Below are 12324 nucleotides of genomic sequence, written 5' to 3' on the forward strand. Positions count from 1 at the left end.
CACAACAGGGGAGGGCCCCCCTACCGAAAAAAAAAAAAAAAAAAAAGAGTGGTGATGGCAAGAGGCAGCTCCGAGAAGGAAGGAGAGAGCCTGGTGGAGGATCTGGAAGGCTGAGCCCACCGTCTCTGTCCCCACCCCCTTCCCTTCCTCGGGCTCTTCAGGCGGACCCCCAAAGAGCATGTGACCTGCGTGGCTCCCTCCTCCACCCGCACATGACTGCTGTCTTCTCCCCAGCCGCCTTCTGCTTCCTCTTCCTCTCCGCTGTTTCCTCTTTCCCTCCTTACACAGCAGACTGATGCGCACCTCCCTGGCTTTGGGTGGGGCGGTCGGCCTCAGGGACCACGCACTGGTCTAGAAGGCAGCCAGGCTTTGGGGGTGGTCTGTATGGATGGCCAAGACCTTACTTCTTCCCGTCAAGCTGTGCCACCTGAGTGCTGAGGTCAGAGCTGAGCGGTCCCGAAGCAACGCCAGAACTGGAGTCAGACACCAGGGTTGGAGTCACTGCAGCCCACAACGCCCCCATCTGATTGTCCCCAAACTGGTGTGCGGGGTGGGCGGTATCACTGCTCTCGTTTTGCCCACTGGCTCGTGCCTCCTCCCCTGGGTCCTTCATGCTGGGGAGAAGGAGTAGGTGAGGGTGGGCCATGGGCCAAGCCTCCAGGGAATCCCGAGAGGAGGGTCCTCATCTTAGCTCCCTGGGGAGGAGGGCCCCGCCACCATCAACGCATTCCCACCTGTGCTCTTTGCGTAGCCGCTCTTCAGAAGAGAGACCACCAACTGCCCGCTGACCACTTCTTCCAAACCCTACCAGCTCTCACACTCCTCCAGAGTTTTTCCAGGTACCTAAACGAAACCACATGCTGTAGCTAAAAGCCACGTCTTTTCATTCTGTCTGAGCACTCAGGCTTCCCCTACCTAGATTCCTTCTCAAGGCAAAGCAATCTAGCTTATATTTTCCACTCTCCTAAAGAAGACCATTATCTTATCTACTCATTCCTTCTAGAAAGTCCCGGGCTCCTTGTGCTACTGGCCAATGGCTCCCTTCTCTGGGAAGGATCTTGGGACCGAGCCCTGTCAACCTGATGCCCCTGAGCAAATGCCCAGGTTCCATCTGGAGGAGGGGCAGTAGGTGGAGGAGTCCTTGGGCTGGCTCTCAGCCCCAAGAGGGCTTTGTTCCTCTGTTCTCAGAGGCCCTCCCAGACCTGCCCTGTCCTGTCCCATCTTGTCAGTGGAAGGCCTGGCTCAGGGCTCTGCCCTGTGCTGTCTGTTCCAGGCTGGCCTTTCCCTACCAGGGTGTGTCCCAGTGGCAGTGGAGGGCTTGGCAGGGGGCGGGGTGATGGCATTGTCACCATCGGCCTGGTTCTTACTGTCCCCAGCCCTCTCTCCTTTTCAGATCTGCTGAGTCCCGGGACAGGCACGTCCAAGGACAGGCCACCAAGTGGCACTTTCCTCCGGGCAAGTGTCAAGGTCACCTGCAGCTACAGCCAGTCCAGTCTGTCCCAACCTGAGTAGCCCGACATCTACTAGCTGCCCCAGACTTGGCTTAAGGGCTGGGCTGAGGCAGGAAGTGGTAGGGATTGGTCAGTGAGGGAGTTTAATTCCCTGTTGGCCTGCCATGGGGATAGGAGCCGTCAGCACCGTGGGCAATGTTGTTGCAAAGCAGGGAGGGGGATGCAGGGGCCGGGGATGACTGGGCAGACGCTGGAGAGAAGACACCTCTTTCCACTGTCTCCTGAGGTCAGCACCCTTCTGCTGGGCTCTCTTGTTTTCTGTTGTGATGGTGGTGGTAGCAGGTCCTTTGGGGGTTTTGTTCGTTATCTGTTGCTGCTTTGGCAGACTTGTTCTTTGCCCCTACCTCAGAAGCGTTTCTAGTGCAGAGTCTTAATGAGGTCCATAAAGCTATTAGCATGCTCATTTGAAAGAATAAGTTGGACTGTCAGCTAATAGTTAAGAGATAGCTAGTCCACCTCTCTATCTGACTTAGTTACTCAGTAACCAGTGCCGTGTAGGGGGAGGTGAGACTCTAAAAGTGCCATCTCTTGCCAACACAGACTTAGAGGGTCACGGGGTGGGCACCCTGCCTGGAACAGTCTGTGGGCCTCGCCACGCACGTTCCTGGGTCTCTGGCCTGCTTGCCCAGCCTGGCCAACACCTGGGCTGCCACCCCTCCCCCTCGCAGCCGCCCTGGGGCAAGCTAGGCGAAGGCCGACTGTGTATTTTCCCCCCTGCTCCCTTTCTGGGGCCTCTTGTTTCTGCAAGAAGGGCTTGTGAAAGCAGAAGTGAAACTTGCGGGTTCTCCAGGCAGCAGGAGCACGTCAGCTATCTTCCCTGTGAGCTACTGTGAGTTCGACAGCCTGTGTGTCAGCCCAGCCCTTCCCCGGGCCCATGTCCTCAGTCCCCTTTGAACTATGGCACCTTGGCCTTTTTCTCAGAAGAGCTGCCAGAGTGGAATGGAAAGAGGACTTGACTAAGGGGAGGCCCCAAGTATGCTCTGCCCAGCTAGCTGTGCCCCTCTGGGCTCATGCCGCCATTGTGCTGTGGTCCAGGCAGGGAGTCCCAGAGGAGGCCAGTGCCCATCCTAGCATCGCACAGCAGTCTGAGGTCCTTCTGCCCCACCACCTCCCTCCCTGTGACTCTCCTGCTATCTTGGGTGTCAGGTTTCCTACTGAGGGTTGGGGTTAGAGCTGAGAGAAAGGTCAGGCCGAGCTTCTGGACAGGGCTGGAATCTGGCAGATCAGCATGACTGTGGATCTCTGCTAAGTCTCCCTGTCTACTCCCAAGGGAGAACATGGGTGGGCCCAGTGGACCAGCCTCTGCTGTCTCCCCGTTGCAGGCTCCCGCATGCACACTGGTAGCTTCGGGGCATCTTCGTGTCCCTCTAGCCCACCTCTGTATACCAGGCATGTGGGAGGCGTGGCCATGCTGGCCTCCAAATCCCTACCTTACAGGCAAATCCAGGGCCTGGAACCACCACCTCTCAGAGGAGTTTGGTGCTAACCCACACCCTGCTCACCTCCCGTAACAGAGCAGCACGGGCTGCCTCCGCCCCCTCCAGCTTTCCTTCCTCAAAATCTGAAATCGTAGCAGCTGTCATTTTTAAGTGTCCACTGGGTGTGAGGAACATGTAAGAGCTGTCCTATGCATCATCTCATCAACCTGTCAATAGCCCTATGAGAAAGGTGATAAACACTACTTTGCAGACCACTAACAGGTATAAGGAATGAAATCAGGTTTCGCCTGATTCCTAAGTCCTTGCTCTTTTCTCTTACAGAAACCAGCTCCCTGAAATGCACCACCGAGGGTCTCCCTAGAGGGTGGCTGGCAGTGTGGATGAGGCAGAGGGAACCAGCCCTACCTTCTGCGAGGAAGCTTGTCTGGAGCTTCCCAAACTAATCAGCAGGGCAGAGCCCTGGGTCTTCATCTGGCTTAGCCTGGGAGGTGTCCGGAACCCTCTGACCTAGAAAATCCCACCCCTTTTCAGTGACTCCTCATCACCCCAAGAGACAGTCGAAACTCACCCTAGGCCCTCCATGACCTGTCCCCTCCCTCCTTCCCCACTCCTTCACCTTCCATGCTTGGCCCAGTCCCACCTTCCAGACCTCTGGCTACATAGAGTTCCCCAGACAGGTATTATTGCTGTTCACGCCTCCGCACTTTTGCACACGTACTTCCCTCTCCCTGGCGCCGCTTCCCGCCCCAGCCCTGGTGGACCTGGCCACCTCCTGCTTGTTTGTGAAGATTCGGCTGAAGCCTCACCTCCTGAATCCTTTCCTGACACTGCTCCCATCCCAGCTGGTCTCCGTGTCCCTGCTTCCGTGTCATGCAGGGCTGCCTTCTTTTATGGCACTGTCACATCAATTCTGTTTGTCTCCCTGCTGACCTGCGAGCCCCTGGAGGGCAGAGGTCTCTCTTACAGCTTCTCTGGGTCCCTAGCACAGTGCCTGGCATATGGCAGGATGTGGATGGGAAGGCAGTCCTGTTTCTGCCAGAGAGAATCGAGATGTCAGAAATGGGCCTGGGTGTGCCTGCTGTCCTTTCTTAGCTTCTGCCATGCAAGGTTGGGAGGGGCAGGACTCCAGAAGGCAGATAAGGAAGAACACTGGGGACCACAGGCTGGAGAAAACCAGGGCAGGTGACCTGAGGTGGGCAGGTGTTGGCACTTGGGGCTGAAGCAGTGTCGTGGTGGGAGGAGCGAGGGAGGAGAAAGGTGGCTGCCAGCAGGGCTGTGCCATTTGATCCCTCATCGTGTCTGAGCATCTCCTGCGTGGGCTCGGCATGGCTGAGTTGCAGCCTGGGCCTCCCTGCCTGGCCTGTCAAGGAAGGACAGTCAGTGCTGGGGGGGTGCTCAGTGGGGCCTGGGGATCCTTCAGGCCCAGAGGAGATCTGATCTGTCACCAGGGTCAATGGCTGTATCCAGGTGGCAGCCGAGATAGACTCAGCTGATCCCGGGGGGTCGTAAAGGTGGCCCAACAGACACGTAGGGACTAGGGTGAGAGTTACATTGTGTTCCCTGGTCTTTGAGCTAGATGTGGTTGGCACTGTCCTCCGTGGGCATCTGATGAGGAAACCGGAAGCAAAAAAGGCTTAGGAACTTTCATTTGGTTACACAGTAAATTAGAGTCATCCCTCAAAGCTTTCAGCTTTTTTCCAGACTCAGCAGCTCCCCGGGCAGGACACTGGTGAGTGTTATCTGTAGGGCTGTGATTTTCTTCCATCTTGTGCACTTTGAAGAAGCCTCACTGGGCAGCCTCTCCAGTTCTCTCAGAGACACCCCCAACCCTGCCACCAGATTCTGGAAGTTCCTGAGGTAGGAGTCATGAGCCATTTGCCAAGTGGAAAACATTGCTGCCACCAAGCTTGTGTATGTCACAGGGTCACTGTGACAGTCCCTTGGAGTAACCCCAGATTCCCTGGAGAACCCCTGGTGACTCCCCCCCAGCCATGCACCCTCGGCAATGGGGAGCCAGAGAGGCTGGGCAGTAGAGAGAGCATAAGATTCAGCTAGAGAGAGCTTCGTTCTTAGTGGAATGGAGAGCCACCGAGAAATGTTAAGCCAGGTGACGGCGGGAGCACATGTACCTTCAATCTCTTCAGAAGATAAACTGTGAGGCAGTGGAGGGAATGAGACAGAGAACGAGTCCAGGGGTGAAGGGCCCTGGTAGCCCAGCCTGAATTCAGCCTCTGCTCTGCTGAAACACCCCTTCATCTCACAAGCAGGAGCCTTCGCGACATGCTTGGGAGGAAGTGATTTGGGGTTTGGAGGCAGATCCCTGGAGAGGGCAGGCTGAGCCTCCAGTGTCCTGGTCCTTTGGTTCGTGGATCCCAGGGATAGAAAGGGTTTCAGGCCCCCTTCCCCTTCGTCCCCACCTTCTCCATGGGCTCTTTAAGAAACCAAGGCTCTGGTCTTTCTCCTGGGCTAGAGTCCATGCTGAGGTCTATTTTCCATGTACTTCCTGGCTCCCGGCTGCTGACTCGTCTCAGCTGATGCTGTGACTCAGGAGGACATGGAAGCCCTTCCTCAGAGCCTCGGCAGAAGGGGAAGGGGGAGCACTCAGTGGAAACTTCGGTGGTGCCTGGCTGAACTGTTCTTTCCGCCCCAGACCAGCGCATGGGATGAGAAGCACTGTGTGAGAGGGCCCATGTGATGTGTGAGCCACAGATGGAAAGGATGACCCCTGTGTCCAGTGGAACGGACTAGGGCAGAGGACCTGGGTTCTGTCACCAGCTTTCCTTCTGTTGCCACATTTCCAGCTAGGTTTTGGGCTGCAGCAGGTGCTGTTTCTGCCATGTTCTGGGCTTAAGATCAGCGTCGACTTCACTTTATTTTATTTATTTATTTTTAAAATTAATTTATTTATTTTTGGCTGCATTGGGTCTTCTTTGCTGCGCGCGGGCTTTCTCTAGTTGTGGCGAGGGGGGGCTGCTCTTTGTTGTAGCGTGCGAGCTTCTCATTGCTGTGGCTTCTCTTGTTGCGGAGCACGGGCTCTAGGCACGCAGGCTTCAGTAGTTGTGGCTCACGGGCTCTAGAGCGCAGGCTCAGTAGTTGTGGCACACGGGCTTAGTTGCTCTGCGGCATGTGAGATCTTCCCGGACCAGGGCTCGAACCCGTATCCCCTGCGTTGGCAGGCGGATTCTTAACCACTGCGCCACCAGGAAAGTCCCGACCTCACTTTAAAGACAGACCCTTCTCCCACATCAGCCTCCTGCCGGCTTCCAGCATGTCCAGTATTTTAAATACAGTTCTATCTCCCTGCCCCCATCTCTCACACACACAGAGGCACCCCGATCTTAGTGAGGCCAGAGAGAAGCAGAGGTGATGGGCAGTGGTAAGAGCAGGAGGGGGTACTTTGGTGTCGTCTAGGGCGCTGATGCTGGGCTAGCTCTGTCGGGAGGCCTCGGTAGCAGGAGCAGGGACGTGGGGCCCCCCGAGCACTCTGGCCTCTGGCGTCTGTTCCTACCCTCCCCTTGGCCTCTGCCCCAAGGAACTTGTGTCTGGAGGGGAGCCTGATGTAGAAGAGTTGGTGGTGCTGCGGCTCTGAGGCTGCTAGAATGGGCACAGGTGCATGCTTCCTGGACACAGTAGAGGCGGAGGTCCGAGCGCCCTGCCAGCCCAGCTGCCCACCTCTCCCTGCAGGTACCGAGGCTTCATCCTGCTGATCACTTTCCTCATCTACACCTGTTATCACATGTCCAGGAAGCCCATCAGTGTTGTCAAGGTGAGGCTGGCCTGGGCGTAAGGAAGAAAGCAGGAGATGCTGGGCCCCAGCAGAAATACACTTCCGTAGAACGGTCTGGAACTCGGCATATAACCATCCTTGTTCCCTTACCTTGGTCACTGAGCCCGCTCCTTCCCCCTGGCAGAGTCCCACTTTCAGCAGTTCTCTTTTCCCAGGAGAGTTTCCTGGGTTTATTCACCAAGACGGTGGTGTCGGGGGCTGCGGGTGGAGCCAGAGAGCAGACACCCTGGGCCCCATGTCTACCCTGCGCGTAGACCCCTGTTGCCCTTCACCGAGGCTCTGCTGTGGCCACTTGCCCCTGGAGCCAGTTCTTGCCGGAGGAGGGAGCGTGGGGTCCGGTCGAGGGGGGCAGCGGGGCTGGTGTGTTGGAGGCTGCTTGCTCCTTTCGGGGCCGCAGGATGCCCCCTGACCTGTGCGCCCGTGGCTCCTCCAGAGCCGTCTGCACCACAACTGCTCAGAGATGATCCAGCCCATCGGCGACACCCACAGGCTCAACGACACCACGTGGTGCAACTGGGCCCCATTTGGTAAGAGCGGGGCAAGCTGTTCTTTCCCACAGCCCACTCCCCCTACCCAGGAGAGGGTCAGCCGGGGCCGGAAAGGGCTTCCTGCAGGGGCGTCCAAGCAGCCAGCCAGCTTTCTGCCTCTCCCATCGGCTTTCAGACCAGAGCAACTACAAGGAACTCCTGGGGGCAGTGGACAACGCCTTCCTCGTGGCCTATGCCATCGGCATGTTTATCAGGTAAGAGAGAGGCGGAGCCTGTGACTGCCCGCAGCAGAACCGTTCAGAGCTGCTGTCTCCCCTTGGCCGACCTGGGGGCAGCAGGGTCAAAGGGAAAAAGCTCGGGCCCCCCCACACGGAAATGAGACGACAAGACTTGCACACATCATGTCAGCCCGTAGCCAGCGCGCTCCCACGGTTACCGAACCTGCTCCTTCACCGGGCCAGCTCCCACTTTCAGTAGCTCTTTTCCCTGGAAAGGCTTTCCTGGATGTCCTTTTGAGTTTATGCACTCAGATGGCAGTGTCAGTGGTGTGGCTGGGAAATGGTTTGTCCTAGACCGGGGTCCTTCAAGGATAGCCCTGGATGCTAGGAAGACCCCAGCACGGCTTTTACGTAGCAAGCATGATGTTTGTTCCCAGGAATCAAAGATGACTGAGGCAGGGTACCACCTCCAGAGAGCTCACAGTCTAGTGGAGTGACCGATAACAGCAGCTAGTTATAAAGCAATGTGGTGGCTCCCAGACAGGTGGCTTCATACGGGGCGCTCTGGGGGCTCCGAGGGGTCACTTAGTGTGAGCTGGGATTAGAGAAGAGGGGTTGGGAAAGGCTTCTTGGAGGAGATGACACTTGAACAAATGAAGAAGAATTGGGCTTGGCAATGCAGAAATGGTTAGGTGGAGGGAATGGCATGGGCAGAGTAAGGCGAGTGTGAAACAGCATGATCTGGGGGCACAAGTAACAGGTTTACCAGAGTGTAAAATGCAGGAGATGGGGCTGAAGAATGAGGTCATTGTGTACCAGGCCGTGGGCACAGGAGAACCTCTGAAGGGTGGCGTGTTCAGATTAACATGTCAGATCGCTGTGAGGGTGACGGAAGGTAGGTTTGAGGGAGAGTAGGACTGAGTACCAGGTCACACTAAGGAACAGATCTGATAATAGCTCAGCTGAGCTTTGAGCAACGCCTGAGTGAGAACAATAGTAATAGAGATGATAAAGTAACGACGCACTGGAGAGATGTAAGTAAAAGGTACAGGTCTTGGAGGTTGCTTGTGAAGGGTGGGGCGGAGAGGCAGGAAACAGGTAGCCCCGTGGTTTCTGGCTTGAGTGGCCAAACGTGGTGGCGACATCCACTCAGATGAGGGGCACAGGACACAGGGCAGGGTGGGGGGCAGAGGCAGAGGCGTTCTGATTTTGGAGTTGTTGAGTGGCAGTTGTTTTGGGGAGCATCCCAGTCAGGATGTCTGGAAGGCATCTGGATATGATCGTGAAGCTCTGGGGGAGAGTTCAGGGCTGTAGATATGCAGCTGGGCTGTGTAACGTATATGTAGCTGGTAGTTAAAACCGTAAAAGTGATGCAAGAGAAAATGCATGAGAAGCGCTGGTCAGCCAAGGGGGGAGGCAGGTGGGCCACGGTGACCTCACAGAGGCCACAGAGAGCGCACTTCAAGGTGCTTGGTCAGCAGCGTCAAATAAAACAGGAGCCCAGTGAGTGGAGGACCGAGGGTGTCCCTGGCGTGTGGCAACACAGAGGTCACTGGTGGTCACCTTAGCAGAGTCGTTTCAGTGGCTTTGGGTTGGGGGGGCGGAGAGATAGGAGGTAGAGAGCCGAAGGGCACAGGTAGCATAGACTACCATAGATCCAACTCTCTCTTCTGCAGTGGCATTTTTGGGGAGCGGCTCCCCCTCCGTTACTACCTTACAGCCGGAATGCTGCTCAGCGGCCTTTTCACCTCGCTCTTTGGCCTGGGGTATTTCTGGAACATCCACGCGCTCTGGTACTTTGTTCTTATCCAGGTACGAGCCTTGGCCTTGCACTCAGGCCTCTGTGTCCGGCACAGAAAGATAGTAGAGGCTGCAGGTCCTTCCCAGCCGCCCCAGGTCCCGGCGCATCCAGTCCTGTGCTCCTTTATCACGATGCGGGGTCCCATTGCCCATTGCCTGTGGTCACCCTCGTGGGCTCTGTGAGTTTGCGCTGAGCGTTACCCTGAGGTCCATGGAGGTGCCTGTGAGGCCTGGTCTCTGCCGTGGGGATCTGAGGCCACAGGAGAAATCAGCTGGTGGGTTAGGGGGTGCGTGCACGCAGGTGAAGGAAGGGGGTGCGTAGTGTGTGCTGCGGAGGGGCCCCCATCCCAGAGGCTGCACCGCTGAGCCCAGGCCTGTCCCGCCTCTCTCCTCCCTCCCTGCAGATCTGCAATGGGCTCGTCCAGACCACGGGCTGGCCCTCTGTGGTGACCTGTGTGGGCAACTGGTTCGGGAAGGGGAAGTGAGTGTGATGGGACAGGAGGGTGGGTGGCGCCTGGGGGGCTGGGCTGGTGGGTCCCTCGTGGCCCCTGATGTGATTTCAGGGTCAAAGATTAGAAACTTGCCTCCATCTTGCTTTCACAGGCCGAGATACACATGTTTTAGTGACTAAAAGCAGTACTGATTTTCTCATTGCTAAGGTTTTGATCCTTAAAACCTGCAACCTCAGTTATGCTTTTTTCCTCTTAATAGATGAATTTCCATTTTGCGTGAAGACAAAAACGAAGCCTATAAAACTGTGTTTGTATACACACACACACACATATATATGTGTTTGTATATATTTATATATATATATATATTTTTTTTTTTCTTTTTCCTTGAACTGGCTTTGTGCAAAAGTTTCTTTAGGGCAGGGTTTCTCAACCCTGGCACTATTGACATATGGGGCTGGATAATTCTTCGTTGTGGGACCGTCCTACACAGTGTAGGGTGTTCAGCAGCCTCTACCCCTAGATGCCACTAGCGCACCCACAGCTGGGACGGTCGGAACTCTCCAGACGGTGCCCGTGTCCCCTGGGGGCAGAGTCACCCCTGGTTGAGGACTTCAGAGTCACGGCCTTAGGGCAAGAGAAGAAAGGGCTGGGGCTCTGGGCCCTGGGGCAGCAAGGAGCCAGAGAGTGCTTGCTCAGGGAGCGGCTGGGGAGCGGGACCCCGGGCCTTGCTGTCACTCCCTTGACACCAGCAAACCCTCCCGCTCCTCCCTGAGGGGGTCTTCAGCTCAGAGGCTGCAGGCAGCCAGCTTTTTGCACTTGGTCGGGCGGTCGCCAGGAGCCCTGTGCTTCTCTTCTCACTTTTCCCGTTCTTCTCTCCCTCCCTCCCTCCCTCCCCTCCAGGCGGGGGCTCATCATGGGCATCTGGAATTCCCACACATCCGTGGGCAACATCCTGGGCTCCCTGATCGCCGGCGTCTGGGTGGATGAGCAGTGGGGCCTGTCCTTTGTGGTGCCCGGCATCATCACCGCCGTCATGGGCCTCGTCACCTTCTTCTTCTTAATTGAATGTGAGTGGAGCCCTCCCTCCTCACAGGGCCGGAGCCGAGCCTCCCGGTCAGGCCCTGGGAGAAGGCAGTGGGTAGCGTGGGATCGTGGGGTCAGAGCCACAGATGTGTGACTTGGGACAGACAGCCTCTCTGAGCCTCAGTTTTCTCATGTGTGACAGAAGTATAACAACGCCTGCTTCCCTGGGCTGTTGAGCGTTTCCGTGAGACGTGAGACTGAGGAGGGCAAGGTTGGGGGGACCTCTCCACCTTTGCTGCCTCTTCCCAGCTCCCTGACAGATGGGTCAGGGAGTCAGGGCCATGGTCACTTGTAGCAAGAGAACGAAAGTCCACGAGGCAGTAGTGACACAACTTATTGTTAGGAGACCCAGACCTCGAAGGTGGTCTCCGGAGCCCCGGTTCCATGCTCCCTTGTGCTGGAAAGTCAACTCACCCCCTTTGAGGAGGGGTGGGGACCACACGCCATGCAAGGTGAGGGCCTGGCCTGCTGGGAAGCTTCTTAGAAGATTTTTCTTTCAGACCCAGAGGACGTGGACTGCTCACCACCTCAGCACCATGTGAGTCCTATCCCTGCCCTCCACTCCACCCGGGGGCTGGTCCCAGGGAGGCCTGGGGAGTTGGAGGAGGGGCCACAGTTACTTCACAGACCCTTGGGTGAGGGCCAAAGTCACGCCCTCGGGGGGCTCCCCGACAGCCTGATGGGCCTGGCAGGATGTTAGTCCAGTCCAGGAAGGGGACACATACCTCTTCCAGCGTGGGAGCCCCTACCTCTCACATGGGCTGTCCCTCCAGCTGGTGGGAGGTGGTACGTGGACGTGCCCACAGCAAGGGCTCTTCTCTGCTCAGGGTGAGCTGGAAGAGAACGTGGACAACGCTGAGGACCCTGGCAATGGACCCCACTCTAACAGAGAGAACGGCCTGGAGTCTGCCGTCACCTTGTCCAAGGAGCCAAGTGCTCAGCCCGCTGCCATCAGCTTTTTTGGGGCGCTCTGGATCCCGGTGAGTCTTTTGTGGACTGGAAGGAGGAGAGAGGCTCTCTAGATTTTTTTGCTGGGTCTCAGGAGATGGGGATGCTCAGGGTGACCTGTGGTTTCCAGAATTTCTTTACATGCAGTGCCTAGGGAGGGCGGCCCACTTGGGGAGGGGAACACGGGAGACTCGTCCTGACACAGCATATCCGGGCCACAGGCACACTGCTGTTACTGAGGCTGGAGAGGTCCTCGAGGCTGCTTTGTGCAGTGGGCGGTGGAAAGTGCTGGGTTGGGGCTCCGCTGACGGACCAAGGGCGTCTTGCCCCTGTTTCCATCGCGCCCTCTGTTACGCTCCCCAGGGTGTGGTCGAGTTCTCCTTGTGTCTGCTGTTTGCCAAGCTGGTCAGTTACACCTTCCTCTACTGGCTGCCCCTCTACATCTTCAATGTGGGTGAGTACCCGGGGAAGAAGAGGTGAGGAACGGAGGGGTCTCTGAGGAGGAAACCTGTCACGTGACGCGTACGTCTCCAGGAATAGGCAGGATTTCTGCTGAACCTCTCCTAGGGCAGGAGGGAAAGTTTTTTTCTTTAAT

At 56.9% G+C, this 12324-nt stretch overlaps 1 protein-coding gene across 4 annotated transcripts in view; it reads left to right on the forward strand.

The window, feature by feature from the left end:
- SLC37A2 (solute carrier family 37 member 2) overlaps positions 1-12324 on the forward strand; it is a 25572-nt gene that overhangs the window by 6400 nt on the left and 6848 nt on the right. For 3 of the 4 annotated variants that reach the window (XM_024740730.1, XM_024740728.1, XM_024740729.1), the window contains exons 2-10: positions 6635-6716; positions 7171-7264; positions 7401-7479; positions 9120-9255; positions 9648-9724; positions 10599-10765; positions 11282-11319; positions 11609-11761; positions 12093-12183. In XM_024740730.1, coding sequence (XP_024596498.1) covers positions 6687-6716; positions 7171-7264; positions 7401-7479; positions 9120-9255; positions 9648-9724; positions 10599-10765; positions 11282-11319; positions 11609-11761; positions 12093-12183 — 865 coding nt within the window. In that variant the 5' untranslated portion in view covers positions 6635-6686. Of the gene's footprint in view, positions 1-6081; positions 6717-7170; positions 7265-7400; positions 7480-9119; positions 9256-9647; positions 9725-10598; positions 10766-11281; positions 11320-11608; positions 11762-12092; positions 12184-12324 lie in introns of those variants that run through there. The other variant, XM_024740727.1, reaches the window with a different exon arrangement.

Source organism: Neophocaena asiaeorientalis, unplaced genomic scaffold (assembly GCF_003031525.2).
Source record: "Neophocaena asiaeorientalis asiaeorientalis breed wild unplaced genomic scaffold, Neophocaena_asiaeorientalis_V1.1 scaffold308, whole genome shotgun sequence".
Lineage (NCBI taxonomy): Eukaryota > Metazoa > Chordata > Mammalia > Artiodactyla > Phocoenidae > Neophocaena > Neophocaena asiaeorientalis.